Genomic DNA, 20,478 nt, shown 5'->3' on the forward strand with positions numbered 1-20,478 from the left:
ATTCATGAAACTTTACATTCACTTTAACCTTTGAAGTGGTTGCTAGGAGACAAATGCCCTAGCTCCAGTCAGTTTCTTGCCCATGCTCTGTAGAGGACATTTACAGCAAAAGCATGTGACAGAATAACTTAAGTTTTATAATGGCAGCTTCCTTATCTCATTAATGACATTGGGTACAAGTCCTCATTTTGCAAGAAAATATATTGTTTGCTGTTTTTAACACAATCTGCTTTTTGTATGCTTACTTTGATTTAACAAATTTATTTATTTTTAACCAAAGGAGCACTGTTTCATATCCCTTTCAGTTAGTGCTGAAAGAGTGTTTGTTAAGACCTTACCACAAGGTAATCAGGATGTTTGCCAGCTTGTGTTTTCTTGAACAAGACAATAACTATTTGGGAGTATCAATAGTTTCTCAAATTTCCTTTAATATTGCAAATGCCTTGGTTGTTAGAAATATATGTAAATGTTTCCTTATAAGAAATTGATCGTTTAGAATGCTGTCAAATACATATTCAAATGTTTAACCCTGCAATTTTCTTTTCTTTACACAAATAACTTTTTTGCTGCAAATACAATTGCAACAATCTATGTTTGGTAGTCAAGGGTATAATCAAAACATAGTTTTACATTGTACATCATTGCAAGAGAGATTTGACACTATGAGTTTATCTGTAGACTAAATTATACAATTATACTTTAATTTTCTTTTCCTTGTCATTTTTGCCCATGAATTGCAGAGAAAGATGCAGTGCTTTTGTGTTGTAACCCCCCTCCTGTCAAAGCAACACAAGCCAAAGTCTATTTGTACACAAATAAGATCATGTAAATGTTCATTTCTAAATACAATGACTTGAGTGGAGGTTTCAACATGTTAATCAAAATATATGTTTTTATTGCATGCAATGACATAATATTATTAGTAAAAAAAAAGTGCAAAAGGCAGCCACTAACAATACTGAATTAATTATCTGGGCATTACTTTCACTTTGGTCTTGTAGCTTATATTTCTGTGAAGGTCTTCTATCAAAAACCTTAATTAAATGCCTTTAATAAAAAATAAAAAAAAGAAGATCCAGCTACTAAATAATATTCTTGTGTACACATTTAGATATTTTGTAATGTGGCTATTGAGAGGGCAGGATTCTAGGTTGCTGAGTGTAAACTTTCTGCCTTCTCACAGCTTAGTGAAATTATGCCACTGATTTATTTGCCAGTAAATGCTGAATAAGTGATTTGTAAACTGGCGCAACCACAATGTTGCTGCACTTAAAAACCTAATAGAAGAAATCTAACAGTGAACAGTAAACGTACAGTACTTCCTAGCACATAACCTTAGTACAGCTTGTCTTGGCCAAATTACATTTTGTTTAAATATCTTAAGTGATTATGTATATTAGCAACATTAAAGCTTCCATTTAATTTTTTTCCTGGAATTACTTATTTTAAAATGATTATATGATATAAAATACTATAAAATAATATAATAAATATATTAAAATGATTATATATAATAATAATAAAAATAAATAATGTAAGTAATTGTTAATGGGTCATTGTAGTGCAAAATGTACTTTTCATTTTAGTACTACTAACCCAACAAGTCTTTTAAAGGGGTTAAACAGTTAAAAAAAAAGTTCTATATACAAAAAGAGAGAAGCGCTGAACCTGGGAACTAACAATAGCATAAAAGCTTGTTCTATGGTTACCACCCTAGGAGCAGCCTCTTTTTGCTTAACATGTGCCTTTCACAGAGAAGAACTTTCCTGTATTTTATTAGTCTGGTCCTGGTATGTTTCTATGCTGTAAAACAAAGTAAATATTTTGCTAACAAAATGAGAGTTTTAAAATGCTTTTAAATGATGTATTTTTATGTAGATCTTTTTCTACATAAGGGCGAGATTACAACTGCGGCGCAGGCTTCAGTGTAACTGCTGAAACCTGTACCGCCCGTAATTCCACCTCGCACATCGGGGTATCACAAATACAGCGCCGGCAGTTCATAAAGTGCCGTAAGTCGGATAAACTAGCGATGTCCACAAATGAGCGTAAATACAAATTTCTGGAGTCGCCAGTGACTTACGGCACTTTAGAAACTGCCGGCGCCTAAGAAATTTTTTTTTTTAAAATCTCCCGTAAAAGTCTAACCCGCCTAACAAAAATAAACCCAACACGTAAAAACCCCTATGTCCACAATCCCCCCACATCACAACTAATAATAAAAGTATTAACCCCTAAACCAACAACCCCCCCACAAAGCAATATGCCTAATTAAACTATTAACCCCTAATCCGTCATTCACCCACATCTCGATCTACCTAATAAAAGTATTAACCCCTAAATACGCCAACCGCAAGATCGCAAACTACCTAATAAATGTATTAACCCCTAATCCGCCATTCACCCACATCGCAAAGTCCCGATTAAGACTATTAACCCCTAATCTGCCATTAACCCACATCGCAACAAACCTTATAAATCTATTAACCCCTAATCCGCCAAACCCACACAACACAATAATCCTAATAAAACTATTAACCCCTAAACCCACACAATGCAAATAACTAAATAAATTACTAAGCCACCTAACACCCCCTAAATTAACCCCAATTACTGAAATTAAAAAATACTAAGTTACAAACAATTAAAATAAAAAACTAAGTTTACTTAAAAATAAAACAAAACTCAAGGCCTTCAGACCCACCTAGGGATGTGATCCTGAAATTCCAGAATTATAAGGATAAAGAAACTATATATAACGCTGCCAGGAAAACTCAAACTGTTCTATTTGAAGGATCAAAACTTCAGATATTCGCAGACTTAAGCCCCATTACATTGGCTAAAAGAAAGGAGGCTAGATACCTTACTCAGCACCTTCAAAATCTGGGCATTCAGTACAGATGGGGCTTCCCCTTCTGCCTCAAAGTCATCAGAGGCCCCCAAACGTATATTTACAGAACACCAGAAGATCTAGAGATTTTTTGTAAGGGGCTCAATATCTCCTTACCTGTCCTTCCTAAGTTGAGTGATCACCCTCACCCTGCATTAGAGCTGAAGGATTCACACCCCAAACCACAACGGCAGAATTGGTCGACAGTAAACAGGAAAAGAAACAGAACCACCTGTAACTCTCCACAACCTGCCGATACTGCTTCTGCACCACCTTTTACTTGATCAAGTTTTCCTGAGGGCTTTAGCTCGCCCTTTCCTTCCTATCATTTGGTGTAATATGAAGCCCTTTTTTTTTTTTTTTTTTTTTTCTTTGTGTGGTTCTCTTCGCTTAGTTAGCCTCATTAAGCGTACACTGTACTGTACTGTAATGACCTAGTGACTTTCTGACCACATGAAAACCACAACCTCTCTACAAGCAGACTTTTGTTTTGTCTTATGTTTTATTGTTTCCAAGTTGCTCCCCTCCCCAGTTTCATATAAAATGCATGTGCTATATCCCACGATGTATGGGCTTGGTCTTTACACTAATTATCCTAACATGTGTGCCCAGGAATATGCTCAAGAGAATCTGCCTGATGCCTCGCCCTCTCTCCTTCCTAAATTTAAACAGGCTGCCTTGCAGTAGCATTCTCAGGCTATAATCCCTGACAGCTTCTTTCAGCCCGAGTTTATTGTTGCATCGAGCGTAGCTCTAAATATAGAGTTTCCTTTTTTCCCCTCTTATTATCATTGTTTGTTTGATACCCTCATATAGTGTGATGTCAACACTTAGTTTTTCTTTTAATTTGAACCCCTCCTCTTTTAATTGTTTTATTTATAGTTTCTTTGTTTTATGTCATCCAACAATGCTCTACTTGTCAAAAATGTTGTTTTATGCAAATTTCTCACTATATGAACTAATGTTTTTGCTTGTGCTCTCCCTCCAGCAAGCCGGATTTCACTCATTCTTCTCTGCTCCCTCTTCTCCCAAGTTGTATCCTGTCACTGTTGCTCTACTGCCGGGTCTCAAGGTTACAGGTAGGTGCTCCTCAGTGGGTGACCATACACTCCATACACTCCATATCTATAATATAACCCACACACAACGCATAGCAGCATATCATAGTACTATATTCACTTTACCTCTCTCTCGTCATGAGCTCCCCTAATGTTAAATTCCTTTCACTAAACGTGAAAGGCCTTAACTCCCCGACCAAGCGGTCTGTCGCTCTAAACTGGTTTCATAAGCAAGAGGCCGACATTATCTATATGCAGGAGACTCACTTTGCCCTAGCAGCGGCCCCGACATGCTCCTCTCGCACCTATCCAACGGGGTACTTTGCCCATAACACAACTAAAACAAACGGAGTGGGTATATTGGTTCACAGAAGACTTCCCTTCTCTCTCTTATCCAAACACCAAGATGAAACAGGTAGAATCTTAGTCTTAATAGGCACCTTGTATAACCAGCCAGTCACTCTAATGAACTTATATGCTCCTAACAAACACCAGGCGAAATTCTTTAAGAAAGCTTTAGATATTCTCACACCCATAGCTACTGGTCTTGTGCTGTTGGCAGGTGACTTTAACGTCGCTCTGTCACCGGCGCTGGACTGTTCATTGGGGCGCAGCTGCATACCTACCTCCACACTACATTCTATTCAGAGTAAAATACAGAACCTGTCTTTAGTGGATATTTGGAGACTCCATCACCCCCAGACAAAAACCTATACCTTCTACTCATATCCCCAGAGATCCTCATCTAGGATCGACTATATTTTTATTGATCAGAATCACCTACACTTGACAAGACACTCGTACATTACCCCCGTGTCATGGACAGACCACTCCGCCGTCTCCATAGAGATCTCCTGGCCCTCAGCCCCCGTGTCCCAATACTGTTGGAGACTAGACGAATCACTGCTTAAGAATGTACAATTATCCGAGGAGATCACCCGATCCTTAGCGGACTATTTTGCCCTAAATGACAATGGCACGACGAAATCTCAAATAGTATGGGACGCACATAAGGCAGTTATCAGAGGGGATTTCCTTAAATATAAAGCAAATCTAGTTAAACTAAGGAGAAAAGAATTCGATTCACTGACAACAAATCTAAATAGAGCTGCGACAGAATTTGCAATTGCACCACACGACAAACTCCTAGAGAATAAGCTGACGAAAGCCAGAAGAGATCTTAACGCATATCTCAATAGGGAAGCCCTGAAACATGCCTTTTTCTTACGCAAGCTTTACTTCACAGAGGGGAATAAGATAGGCACATTATTGGCCAAAGCGCTCCGTCAAAGGACGCTTAACTCCTTTATACACAAAATATCTTCGCAAGACTCAGTAGATATTCAAGATAGCAAGGGAATAGCTGGAGTGTTTCATACATTTTTCAAATCCCTATACCAACTCCCCCCCTTAAATGACAGCCAAACTCGAGCGGAATGTGAGGATTATGTTCGCCGTGCAGGTCTTCAGACCCTGTCCCAGTCGGAATCAGACCAACTTGATGCACCCATTGAAGTGGCCGAGATTCTCTCAGCTATTGAATCCCTACCTAACCACAAAACCCCTGGCCCAGACGGACTGTCCAATTCCTACTATAAATCTTTCAAGCACATTCTAGCCCCACATTTAGCCACTTTATTCAAATCAGTAGATAATCATGAACCTTTCTCCAGAGATATGATGTCAGCACATATTACCTTGATCCACAAGCAAGATAAACCCCCTAACCTTCCGGGTAGCTACCGCCCCATTTCCTTAATTAACACGGACGCAAAAATTTATGCCAAAATTATCGCTACCAGAATTAATAAACTGCTACCACGACTTATACACACTGACCAGACAGGCTTTATTCCGCGTCGGGAGGCCAGAGACAATACTATCCGAACATTGCACTTAATAGACTACGTGTCTACCTCCAAAATTGAATCAGTCCTGGTCTCTACCGACGCGGAAAAAGCATTCGACAGACTGAACTGGACATATCTTAAATCGACCCTGACGGAATTCGGCTTTGGAGACACGACCATAAATAGAATCTTTAGTTTATATCACTGTCCTTCAGCTAGGATCAAAGTTAATAACACCCTCTCAGACCCCTTTCAAATACACAATGGAACCCGCCAGGGGTGCCCACTTTCTCCATTGCTGTTTGCAATAGCAATGGAACCATTAGCCGCACACATTAGGAATAATATGAACATTAAGGGGATTACAATAGGTCCTTCCGAATACAAAATCAGTCTATATGCCGACGACATCTTGTTAACTCTGTCCGACCCCCGTAATTCGATCACTCACCTCCTAACAGAGTTCCGACGGTTTGGTAACCTTTCACACTTTCACATAAATGATCAAAAATCTAATATCCTTAATATAAACATGAAGCCTAAACAATTTGCGGCCATTTCCGAAATATGCCCATATCATTTATGCACCGATCAGATAAAATATCTAGGTATTGCCCTCACTCCCAAAGTAAGCTCCCTCTTTCAGGCTAATTATATTCCGCTCCTTAAACGTATCCAATCTAATAGCCAAAATTGGCAATCCAAACCGTTTTCCTGGTGGGGCAGAATGCAGGTAGTTAAGATGTCTATCTTGCCTCTTGTGCTGTACACTTTCCAGACAGTCCCTATTGACCTCCCTCAGACTTACCTAGACCAGCTACAGTTGACCCTTAATAAATTCATATGGGGAAGCAAAAGACCTAGAGTAGCGAGGCACACTTTATATCGACCAAAGATCAAAGGAGGACTGGCGGTCCCATGCATCACCCAGTACTACCAAGCGGGCACACTACAACGAGTGTTCGACTGGCATGTAGGACACATAGATAAAGCATGGATATCACTAGATGCACACATTCTCCAATCTCCTCAAATAGGCCCTCTCTGTTGGCTGCCTCATACTTATAGACCGCTAGTGACAAAAACTTCGCCCCTATATAAACATATTTTCCACACATGGGACAATATCCTGGATCACGTCCCTGGAATCTCCTCCCCTTTTTCCCCCATGTTTCCGATTTTCCAAAACACGGAATGGCTACAAAGCATCCATAACGCGAGCAAATACACTAGATTTTCTGACTTAGGCCACTCCTCTCCACTTTGTGAATTCCTTCACTTGGGCACATTGAAATCTGCTCCTGAGTTGTCAGATGTTCTGCAGGGCACCTTTGGACAATGGCTTAAATATTCTCAATTACAGCACCTTTTAGCAACCTCCCCCCATAAACTCTCTCTCCTTCGCCCCCTTACACACTTTGAATCTATTTGCAGACATGGAGGAGCCCTAAAGGGTTCCCTAGCCTTGTCTAAAAGAATCCTCGACGCGTGCCTATATAAACGGCTACCTAAAACCACTCAGACTTGGTCAGCTGAGTTGGAACTGGAATTCTCAGAGGAGCAGTGGGAAAAAATGTATCAGCGCACTCACAGCTCATCCACCTCCACCCAAATTTTGGAAATGAATTACAAAATCATAACCAGGTGGTACTTAACACCGTTGAGACTCTCCCGCATTTATCCTGGCTCCCCTTTTGGATGTTGGAGGGGCTGCGGAGGCGTTGGTCACATGACCCACATATGGTGGTCATGCCCTAAGCTGCGGGCCTTTTGGCAGGCTCTGCGACGATTTGTAGCACCATTATTTGATACACCATTTGTAATTACACCCGCCATGGTACTATTCAATGACACACCCAAACAGTCCTGTAAACTCCGCGCGCATCTCCTCCAGATATGTTTGAACGGAGCGAAATCCCTTATAGCTAGGGCTTGGAAAACGGAAATAGTTCCCACAATAGAGACCTGGAAGGCGCGAACACAAGAGTTAATCCACTTAGAGGAGTACTATTATTTTAAAAATAACAGGATGACACACTACCACCTTGTCAAATTCTATTGGGAAACCATTAACCCACTGAGACCCCAGCACTAGCACCTGTAACCTCTCCTCTCACCTATCCCTTTTCTGTCCCCTCCCTAACACTGTCTCCGCCTTCACCTCCATCTTTGTATCCGCCTTAGCGCACCTGTTGCCAATTGTCCTACTAGCCTTTACCCGGCAGATAATTAACTAATTAACTAATTGTTTTACTACAATCCTAAAAATTGTTGTGATGACTTATACCGTCTTGTCCCTGCTTCATAATGTTCTTAATTATACTTGTCTATTTGGAATTTTATTTATTTTTCCCCCTTTTCCTTTCCCTCTTTTTCTTATTTTGTTGTAAATTTGAAAATTGTTCAATAAAAAACAATATTTAAAAAAAAAAAAAAATAAAACAAAACTAAGATTAAATTAATCTAAGTTTACAAAAAATAAAAAATTCTAACATTAAATAAAATAATAAACCAAATTATCAAAAATAAAAAAATTAAACCTAATCCCTATAAAAATAAAATAGTCCCCCAAAAATAAAAACACCCCCTAATCTAATGCTAAACTACCAATAGCCCTTAAAAGGGCCTTTTGTAGGTCATTGCCCTAAGTTAAACATCTCTTTTACCTTAAAAAATACTAAGTCCCCTCTCTAACAGTAAAACCCCCCACCCACCAAACCCCAAAATAAAAAAACCTAACACTAAAAAATCCTAAACTACTCATTGACCCTAAAGGGGCATTTGTATGGGCATTGCCCTTAAAAGGGCATTCAGCTCTTTTACTGCCCTTAAAAGGGCATTCAACTCTTTTCAAAGGCCCATTAAAACCCTAATCTAAAAAAAAAAAAGCCAAACAATTAAAAAAGCCTAAGTCTAACCCCCAGATAGGTACTCATGGTTCCTGAAGTCCGGTGGTGAAGTCGTCTTCCAAGCGGCGATATCTTCTTACAGGAACAAGCCGGCATGGAGCACAGCACGGAACTTTAGACTGGTGACCGCGGAACTAAAGACCGGCGACCGCGGAGCCATGGAGCGTGGAGATCCTCTTTGTACGATCACCGCCGCACACTGAGGATTGAATTCAAGGTACGCTTTTAAATATGGGGTACCTTGAATTCCTTTTGGCTTATTTGAGTCTTCAAATTCAAATCAGCCAACAGGATGAGAGTTACTGAAATTCTATTGGCTGATTTGTACGAAGAGGATCTCCACGCTTCATGGCTCCGCAGTCGCTGGTCTTCAGTTCCACCGTCACCGGGCTTCAGTTCCGCTGTCGCCAGTCTTCAGTTCAGCGCTCCGCTCCGCCTTGTTCCTGGAAGAAGCTAGAAGATTTTGCCGCTTGGAAGAAGACATCACCGCTGGACTTCAGGAAATGCGAGTACCTATCTGGGGGTTAGACTTAGGCTTTTTTAATTTTTTGGGGGTTTGATTTTTTTTAGATTAGGGTTTAAATGGGCCTTTGAAAAAGAGCTGAATGCCCTTTTAAGAGCAATGCCCATGCAAATGCCCCCTTTAGGGGCAATAAGTAGTTTAGAATTTTTTAGTGTTAGGTTTTTTTTTTTATTTTGGGGGTGGTGAGTAGGGGGTTTTACTGTTAGAGGGGGACTTAGTATTTTTTAAGGTAAAAGAGCTGTTTAACTTAGGGCAATGCCCTACAAAAGGCCCTTTTAAGGGCTATTGGTAGTTTAGCATTAGATTAGGGGGTGTTTTTATTCTGGGGTTCCTTTTAATTTTCATAGGGATTTTAATTGTTTGTAACTTAGCTTAGTAATTTAATTAGTTATTTGCGTTGTGTGGTTTTGGCGGTTTAGGGTTTAATAGTTTTATTAGGATTGTTGTGTGGGTTTGGCGGATTGTGGTTAATAGTTTAATTAAGTTTATTGTGTTGGTGGGGGATGGGGGTTTAGGGGTTAGTTTTAATAGGTATTTTGCGATATGTGTGAATGGCGGATTAGGGGTTAATAGTTTATGAAGGTATATTGCGTTGTGGGGTGATGGTAGTTTAGGGGTTAATAGGTTAGATGTTTTGCAATGTGGGGGTTGGCGGATTAGGGGTAATATAGTTTATTAGTTATTGTGGTGAAGAGATGATGTTTGACAGGTAGATAGATATTGCGCATGCGTTAGTTACTATTTTCAGGGGATTACGGTTCTCACATACTCAGCGCAAGTCTTGCTGCGTCTGCCTATGTGTGGCAAGGTGAAAGTAAGTACTTGCGTTGAATATGTGATACCGATTTGCGACGTGGTTATATGTTAGCTTATGGGAGTAAAAATTGCAGGCAACAGGTAAAATATACACGCCGCATTTATATGCGGCGCTGCATATGTGATACCAAAACCACTTAAAAACCGGCGTCATGCCCAAGGTGCTTAGTTGCTGATGTATACTATGCACTTGACTTTATTGTCTATTGAAGTTGTTTATTGGCTTCAAATGGATTCATGTGATAGACATTAGACATTACAGTCATGACAATATTCACATAGTAAGAAGTAAAACTTTTATTTAGTTCTGATGTTCTTTAGAAATAGCAGAGGATAAACCAAAACATATCAGAACAGGTGCAGCATCATAGTGAGGATTATCCTATTTGGCATTTATACAGAGATCTAAAACAACTATGGATAAACCAAAACATATCAGAACAGGTGCAGCATCATAGTGAGGATTATCCTATTTGGCATTTATACAGAGATCTAAAACAACTATCTAAACACAAGAATTTGACAAGAGTTTAAGGCACAGTCTAGTAAAGATTAAACTTTCATGATTCAGATAGGGCATGCAATTTTAAACAACTTTCCAATGTACTTTTATTGTCAAATTTACTTTGTGCTCTTGGTATTCTTTGTTGAAAACTAAACCTAGAAAGGCTCATATGCTAATTTCTTAACCCTTTGAAGGCTGCCTCTTATCTCAGTACATTTTTACAGCTTTTCACAGTAAGACAGTGCTAGTTCATGTGTGCCATATAGATAAAAAAATTTGCTCACTCCAGTGGATTTACCTAGGAGTCAGCACTGATTTGCTAAAACCCAAGTCTGTCAAAAGGACTGAAATAAGGGGGCTGTCTGCAGAGGCTTAGATACATATAGAAAAAGTATATTTATATAACCGTGTTGGTTATGCAAAATTGGGGAATGGGTAATAAAGGGATTATCTATATTTTTAAACAATAACAATTCTGAAGTAGACTGACTCTTTAATAAAGGCACCGGCACTGGCTCCTGGTTAAAGGGACATGAAACCCCAACATTTTCCTTCATGATTCAGATAGAGAATACACTTTTAAACAAATTTCCAATTCACTTCTATTATTTAATTTGCTTCCTTCTCTTGCTATCCTTTGCTGAAAGGTTTATCTAGGCAAGCTCAAGAGCAGCAGAGAACCTAGGTTCTAGCTGTTGATTGGTGGCTGCATATTTATATATATCGATTGTCATTTGTTGTTAAGTTAGAAACCATTAGTGCATTGCTGCTCCTTCAACAAAATGATACCAAGAGAATGAAACAAATTAAATAATAGAAGTAAATTGGAAAGTTGTTTAAAATGTGATTCTCTATCTCAATCATGAAATAATTTTTTGGGGTTTCATGTCCCTTTAATGGTCATCAGTTCACAATTGATTGGTTGAATTGATTAAATGTTAATATTGTAAAGGAAAACCTGACAGTGAAAAATAGTTTCCTAATATGCATTACTTTTTACAATGTAACTAAGAACCTATCCTTTAGGATTACCTGTGAATTATATTACTTTATTATCAGCCCAAACAGGGGAGAATGTGAATAAAGCATTTTAGTTTAATAAGAATATTCTGTACAGATTCTACAAGGAAATAAAATATTTTCACAAAATGACAGTAAATTGTTTTGCATTATTCATTCAGCTAAAACTTATACTTATACTCTAAATTACATATAATACCTATTAGACGCGAAATTACACATAAATAATACCTATTAGACTCTAAATTACATATAATATCTATTAGACTCCAAATTACATATAATATCTATTAGACTCGAAATTAAATATGATGCCTATTAGACTCTAAATTACATATAATATTTATTAGACTCGAAATTACATATAATATCTATTAGACTCGAAATTAAATATACCTATTAGACTCTAAATTACATATAATATTTATTAGACGCGAAATTACACATAATACCTGTTAGACTCTAAATTACATATAATACCCATTAGACGCGAAATTACACATAAATAATACCTATTAGACTCTAAATTACATATAATATCTATTAGACTCCAAATTACATATAATATCTATTAGACTCGAAATTAAATATGATACCTATTAGACTCTAAATTACATATAATATTTATTAGACTCGAAATTACATATAATATCTATTAGACTCTGAATTAAATATGATACCTATTAGACTCTAAATTACATATAATACCTATTAGATTATAAATTACATATAATACCTATTAGACTCTAAATTACACATAATAACTATTAGACTCTAAATTACATATATTAGCTATTAGACTATAAATTACATTTAATACTTTTAGACTATAAATTACATATAATACCTATTAGACTATAAATGATATATAATACCTATTAGACTATAAGTTACATATAAGTTACATATAATACCTATTAGACTATAAAAGATATATAATACCTATTAGACTATAAGTTACATTTAATACCTATTAGACTATAAATGACATTTAAAGCGACACTGAACCCAAATTTTTTTCAGATAGAGTGTGCAATTTAAAGCAACTTTCTAATTTACTCCTATTATCAAATTTTCTTCATTCTCTTGGTATATTTATTTGAAAAGCAAGAATGTAAGTTTAGATGCCAGCCCATTTTTGGTGAACAACCTGGGTTGTCCTTGCTGATTGGACAGCACCAATAAACAAGTGCTGTCCATGGTCTGAACCAAAAAATTGCTGGCCCCTTAGCTTAGATGCTGTCTTTTTCAAATAAAGATAGAGAAGAGAACGAAGAAAAAATGATAATAGGAGTAAATTAGAAAGTTGCTTAAAATTGCATGCTCTATTTGAATCATGAAAGAATTTTTTTGGGTTCAGTGTCCCTTTAATACCTTTTAGACTATAAGTTACATATAATACCTATTAGACTATAAATTACATATAATACCTATTAGACTATAAGTTACATACAATATCTATTAGACTATAAATGATATATAATACCTATTAGACTATAAATTAAATTTAATACTTTTAGACTATAAGTTACATATAATACCTATTAGACTATAAATGATATATAATACCTATTAGACTATAAATGACATATAATACCTATTAGACTATAAGTTACATATAATACCTATTAGACTATAAATGACATATAATACCTATTAGACTATAAATGATATATAATACCTATTAGACTATAAATTACATATAATACCTATTAGACTATAAATTACATATAATACCTATTAGACTATAAATTACATATAATACCTATTAGACTATAAGTTACATATAATATCTATTAGACTATAAATGATATATAATACCTATTAGACTATAAATTAAATTTAATACTTTTAGACTATAAATGACATATAATACCTATTAGACTATAAGTTACATATAATACCTATTAGACTATAAATGACATATAATACCTATTAGACTATAAATGACATATAATACCTATTAGACTATAAATGATATATAATACCTATTAGACTATAAGTTACATATAATACCTATTAGACTATAAATGACATATAATACCTATTAGACTATAAGTTACATATAATACCTATTAGACTATAAATGACATATAATACCTATTAGACTATAAATGATATATAATACCTATTAGACTATAAGTTACATATAATACCTATTAGACTATAAATGACATATAATACCTATTAGACTATAAGTTACATTTAATACCTATTAGACTATAAATTACATATAATACCTATTAGACTATAAATTACATATAATACCTGTTAGACTATAAATGACATATAATACCTATTAGACTATAAGTTACATATAATACCTATTAGACTAGACATTTACATATAATACCTATTAGACTATACATTTACATTTAATACCTTGTAGACTATAAGTTACATATAATACCTATTAGACTATACATTTACATTTATGGTAATACCTTTTAGACAATAAGTTACATATAATACCTATTAGACTATAAATTTACATATAATACCTATTAGACTATACATTTACATTTAATACCTTGTAGACTATAAGTTACATATAATACCTATTAGACTATAAATGACATACAATACCTATTAGACTGTAAATCACATATAATACCAATTAGACTGCAAATTTAAAGGCACATTAAAGCCAATTCATAATAAATATCAGCAAATAAGCACTGCACAGTAAAAGCTTGGCACACATTTTTTGTAATGCTTAAATATGTTTTAAGCATTTTTACTCCAGGGATATATCAATTCAAAAGTCTATTAATTATATTAACCGTATCTCTATTGCTAAGGCCACTTAGAGATGGAAACAAATAAGCTCAAACACTGATAAAGCAATCACTGTGTAGAATATTGCAGGGTGACATATTCACTATGTGCTTCAGCCTTTCTGGGGGGTCATTTTAAATAAAAGGAAAAGCAGGGAAATACACTGCATGTTTTGCTTAATCAAACATTTTCTTTATGGGGAACTAGAAGAGTTAATATGAAGTTACACATATATGTATTAAAGGGATATAAAACCCACGTTTTTTCTTTAATGATTCATAGAGCATGTGATTTTAAACAACTTTCAAATTTACTTCTATTATCAAATTTTCTTCATTCTTTTGTTATCTTTTGTTGAAAAACAGGGGCATGTGCTTAGGAGCCGGACCATTTCTAGGGCACTATATGGCAGCAGTTTTGCAAGAATGTTATCAATTTGCAAGAGCACTAGATAGCAGCAGTATTTCCTGCCTTGTAGTGCTCCAGCTATCTACCTAGGTATCTCATCAACACAGAATTTCATGGGAACGAAGCAAGTTTTATAATATAGAAATACATTGGAAACTTTATTTTTTAATGGTATGCTCTGTCTGAATAAAAAAACATTGGGGGTTTAACTTCCCTATAATGGCAGGGGATGTAAATAACTATTAGTAAACTTAAAAATTGTGCTTATTGCGCGATACCTTTTTACCTCATAGAAGAAAAAATCTACTATTAACATGATTTTAATATAAATATATATATTCACGCACACACACAGTATATAAAAGAAAAAGCAAAACAGAGCATTGCCAGTGCACCCTCAACAAATCATAACACATTTTACTTATAAATATAGAAATAAAAAAGCATTTCATTTAGTTATTTATTTTCCAATACTTACGGGTAGCCCAGCTCCATGAAATTATTCCAGGTCTGCTTCAAAACCATTATTATCCCCATCTGCATGCATAGATCAATAAGGCAACCGCTAGGATGACACTGAGGAAGACAAATTAAAATGATGTTTTAGCCAATCTAAATATATATTATAAGTGTGTTTTATTGTGAAATCATTATGTATACTTTATTCTTTCCTTATTTTGTAAAGTTAATGTATGTTCTTTTAAACAGGAACTAACCACCTAGATTCATAGATTATTATTAGCATTTATTTGCATAACGCTGCCAAATTCCGTAGAGCTGGAAACACAACGCCCAACTTGAGTTTGACGAGGGGTTCATGTGTGAAATGCTTTAAGCACTGCTTCATTTATATTTTCCACAGATTGTTACTGAATGTTCCTGCGATTAACATTCATAGTGCCCAACCAAACTGAAGAGCACAAAACGTGAAATCTCTCAAATAAAACAAGGACTGCTTTCTAAGAGGCCAATATATGAAATCTTGCACCAGAAATGAGAACCTAAATGTTTGTAAGAGTAAAACGTTCACATATCAGTTTTTTATGGGAACATTCTCACTGGATAGATGAAAGGTGTCTGGGAGGAGACAAATGGCTGACCGTGGGGCATGGTCTGGCTTTTTCATCAATACTAAAGCCAAGCACGTGGAATTCATAAAGACTCTATTGACCTGGTGACGCATCTCACTGTTGTGTCATGATAATGCAAATCTGACAAAGTTCTCTTAACTTTTTTAAGTTTTACTTACTTTTGCACATATTAGTGTGGACTATTTAATTGTTTTGTTTTTCAGTTTTAATGACATTTTGAAAGAATTTTTATGACTACAGTATCCTTCACAGTTGAGCTTGTTCTACACACTGAGCAGTTACAAGACAGATGCTGCTCCATTTATTATAATGGTGATACAATTACAACCTGTGTGTGTAATGTGAGTTGGGTACAGATCTCTTTGAATTCTAAAGTTGCAATGCTACTGCAGTTTTTTATTTTGCCAGATATTAGTTTTATAGATGGGTTTCAATGAATCTGGGCCATTGACCTTCAACTTAAAATGCAAAAGAATATTTAACTATAATCATGGTGTAATATCCAATATGGGTCTAGATTATGAGTGGAGCACTAATTAACGCTCATACTCGTGCTCATGCTCGTACTAATCCAATGCACAAAAAAAGGCATATTTACAATATCGTGACTGTATTAACATATTTTCCCATATACTTCAATGGAGAGCGAAAAGTAGAAAAAAAGCACAACACCCAACAAGTCACATAAACACATTTTCTCAAGTGTGCTTACCCAACGTGAAATATTAATATTTCACATTCCAATGTTTTTCACCTAGCAGAATATGTTCTATTTATTTTTAAATACACATATCTACATTTCTATGGTAAAATATATATCTATACCTATATACTTACAGGATAACATCCTTTTTATTCTTATATATATATATATCTGTACACACATATAAACATACATACATATATAAATATATATATATATCTGTACACACATATAAACATACATACATATATAAATATATATATATATCTGTACACACATATAAACATACATACATATATAAATATATATATATATCTGTACACACATATAAACATACATACATATATAAATATATATATATATCTGTACACACATATAAACATACATACATATATAAATATATATATATATCTGTACACACATATAAACATACATACATATATAAATATATATATATATCTGTACACACATATAAACATACATACATATATAAATATATATATATATCTGTACACACATATAAACATAATACATATATAAATATATATATATATATCTGTACACACATATAAACATACATACATATATAAATATATATATATATCTGTACACACATATAAACATAATACATATATAAATATATATATATATCTGTACACACATATAAACATACATACATATATAAATATATATATATATATCTGTACACACATATAAACATACATACATATATAAATATATGTAGATATCTGTACACACATATAAACATACATACATATATAAATATATGTAGATATCTGTACACACATATAAACATACATACATATATAAATATATATATATATCTGTACACACATATAAACATACATACATATATAAATATATATATATATCTGTACACACATATAAACATACATACATATATAAATATATATATATATATCTGTACACACATATAAACATAATACATATATAAATATATATATATATCTGTACACACATATAAACATACATATATAAATATATATATATATATCTGTACACACATATAAACATACATACATATATAAATATATATATATATATATCTGTACACACATATAAACATACATACATATATAAATATATATATATATCTGTACACACATATAAACATACATACATATATAAATATATATATATATATCTGTACACACATATAAACATAATACATATATAAATATATATATATATATCTGTACACACATATAAACATAATACATATATAAATATATATATATATCTGTACACACATATAAACATACATACATATATAAATATATATATATATCTGTACACACATATAAACATACATACATATATAAATATATATATATATCTGTACACACATATAAACATACATACATATATAAATATATGTAGATATCTGTACACACATATAAACATAATACATATATAAATATATGTAGATATCTGTACACCAGCTCTAACCCAATCTAATAATTGATTGTGGATAACCCGGGATAACTAAAAATGATGTATCCAAGGGGGCATATATGGTTAAATTGAATCAATAAAGTTAAGGAAAAGAAGTACAGAAAGAAAACAAACAAAAATAAAAAGAACAGTATGCCCTATGCCATCACTATCTATAGTGTCACATTAACCCCTTAATGACCGAGGACGTGCAGGGTACGTCGTCAAAAAAAAGGCAGTTAATGCCTGAGGACGTACCCTGCACGTCCTCGGTGTGGAAAGCAGCTGGAAGCGATCCTGCTCGCTTCCAGCTGCTTTCCGGTTATTGCAGTGATGCCTCGATATGGAGGCATCCTGCAATAACTTTACATGGCCATCCGATGCAGAGAGAGCCACTCTGTGGCCCTCCCTGCACCGGACATCGATGGCCGGTATCGTTGGTGGGTGGGAGCCGACTTGGGAGGCGGGTGGGCGGCCATCGGTGTATCTTCTGCCATCAAGGGGGGCGGGATCGGAGGCGGGGGCGCGCGGGAGCGCGCACGTGCACGGAGGTTGGCGGGTGGGCGCGTGCACGGGGCGGGAGCGGGTGGGAACCGCTACACTACGGAAAATATTGATAGGAAAAAGGGCCCAATCTTGTTTGTGCAAAAGCACAAAAATAGATCGTGGAGGGGTGGGGGGTTGGTTTTGTGTGGGGGGAAGCTACACTACAGAAAATTGTAATAAAAATAAAAAAAAACCATATTTTCTTCTAAACTGGGTACTGGCAGACAGCTGCCAGTACCCAAGATGGCGCATATTAAGTTAGATTGGGAGGGTTATAGAGCTGTTTGGGGGGGATCAGTGAGGTTGGGGGCTAAGGGGGGGATAGTACACAGCAGCATATGTAAATATGCTTTTTAAAAACACAAAAAAACAACAAATATAGCTTTTATTTTAGTACTGGCAGACTTTCTGCCAGTACTTAAGATGGCGGGGACAATTGTGGGGTGGGGGAGGGAAGAGAGCTGTTTGGGAGGGATCAGGGGGTCTGATGTTTCAGGTGGGAGGCTGAGCTCTACACTAAATGTGATATTAACCCTGCAAGCTCCCTACAAGCTACCTAATTAACCCCTTCACTGCTCGCCATAATACACGTGTGATGCGCAGCGGCATTTAGCGGCCTTCTAAATACCAAAAAGCAACGCCAAAGCCATATATGTCTGCTATTTCTGAACAAAGGGGATCCCAGAGAAGCATTTACAACCATTTGTGCCATAATTGCACAAGCTGTTTGTAAATGATTTCAGTGAGAAACCTAAAATTGTGAAAAATTTAACGTTTTTTTTTAATTTGATCGCATTTGGCGGTGAAATGGTGGCATGAAATATACCAAAATGGGCCTAGATCAATACTTGGGGTTGTCTACTACACTACACTAAAGCTAAAATTACCCCAAAAAGCTCCCTACATGCTCCCTAATTAACCCCTTCACTGCTGGGCATAATACACGTGTGGTGCGCAGTGGCATTTAGTGGCATTCTAATTACCAAAAAGCAACACCAAAGCCATATAAGTCTGCTATTTCTGAACAAAGGGGATCCCAGAGAAGAATTTACAACCATTTGTGCCATAATTGCATAAGCTGTTTGTAAATAATTTCAGTGAGAATCCTAAAGTTTGTGAAAAAATTTGTGAAAAAGTGAACAATTTTTTTTATTTGATCGCATTTGGCGGTGAAATGGTGGCATGAAATATACCAAAATTGGCCTAGATCAATACTTTGGGATGTCTACTAAAAAAAAATATATACATGTCAATGGATATTCAGAGATTCCTGAAAGATATTAGTGTTCTAATGTAACTAGCGCTAATTTTGAAAAAAAAATGGTTTGGAAATAGCAAAGTGCTACTTGTATTTATAGCCCTATAACTTGCAAAAAAAGCAAAGAACATGTAAACATTGGGTATTTCTAAACTCAGGACAAAATTTAGAAACTATTTAGCATGGGTGTTTTTTGGTGGTTGTAGATGTGTAACAGATTTTGGGGGTCAAAGTTAGAAAAAGTGTATTTTTTTTTCAATTTTTCCTCATATTTTATAATTTTTTTTATAGTAAATTATAAGATATGATGAAAATAATGGTATCTTTAGAAAGTCCATTTAATGGCGAGAAAAACGGTATATAATATGTGTGGGTACAGTAAATGAGTAAGAGGAGAATTACAGCTAAACACAAACACAGCAAAAATGTAAAAATAGCCTTGGTCCCAAACGGACAGAAAATGGAAAAGTGCTGCGGTCATTAAGGGGTTAAAGTCAGACAGCCTTCAGAACAGCGTCTGAGAAGAAGTGGCCCAGAGGAAAAATCACACACATATATATTAAAGCCCTTTGCAATTCTCTAAGAGACCTCATATCTTTGAGCTTTTGCATTTTTTTCCAATTATTTTTATTAGATAGTGTTATTAT

The 20,478-nt window shown here is 35.1% G+C and overlaps 1 protein-coding gene across 1 annotated transcript in view; it reads right to left on the bottom strand.

Annotated features, from left to right (window-relative positions):
- ANO4 (anoctamin 4) overlaps window positions 1-20,478 on the bottom strand; it is a 675,069-nt gene that overhangs the window by 72,767 nt on the left and 581,824 nt on the right. The window contains 1 exon segment of the mRNA XM_053719254.1: window positions 15,236-15,333. Within this exon segment, the coding sequence (XP_053575229.1) occupies window positions 15,236-15,333 (98 nt within the window).

The sequence above is a fragment of the Bombina bombina genome, chromosome 6 (assembly GCF_027579735.1).
Source record: "Bombina bombina isolate aBomBom1 chromosome 6, aBomBom1.pri, whole genome shotgun sequence".
NCBI classification, from domain to species: Eukaryota; Metazoa; Chordata; class Amphibia; order Anura; family Bombinatoridae; genus Bombina; species Bombina bombina.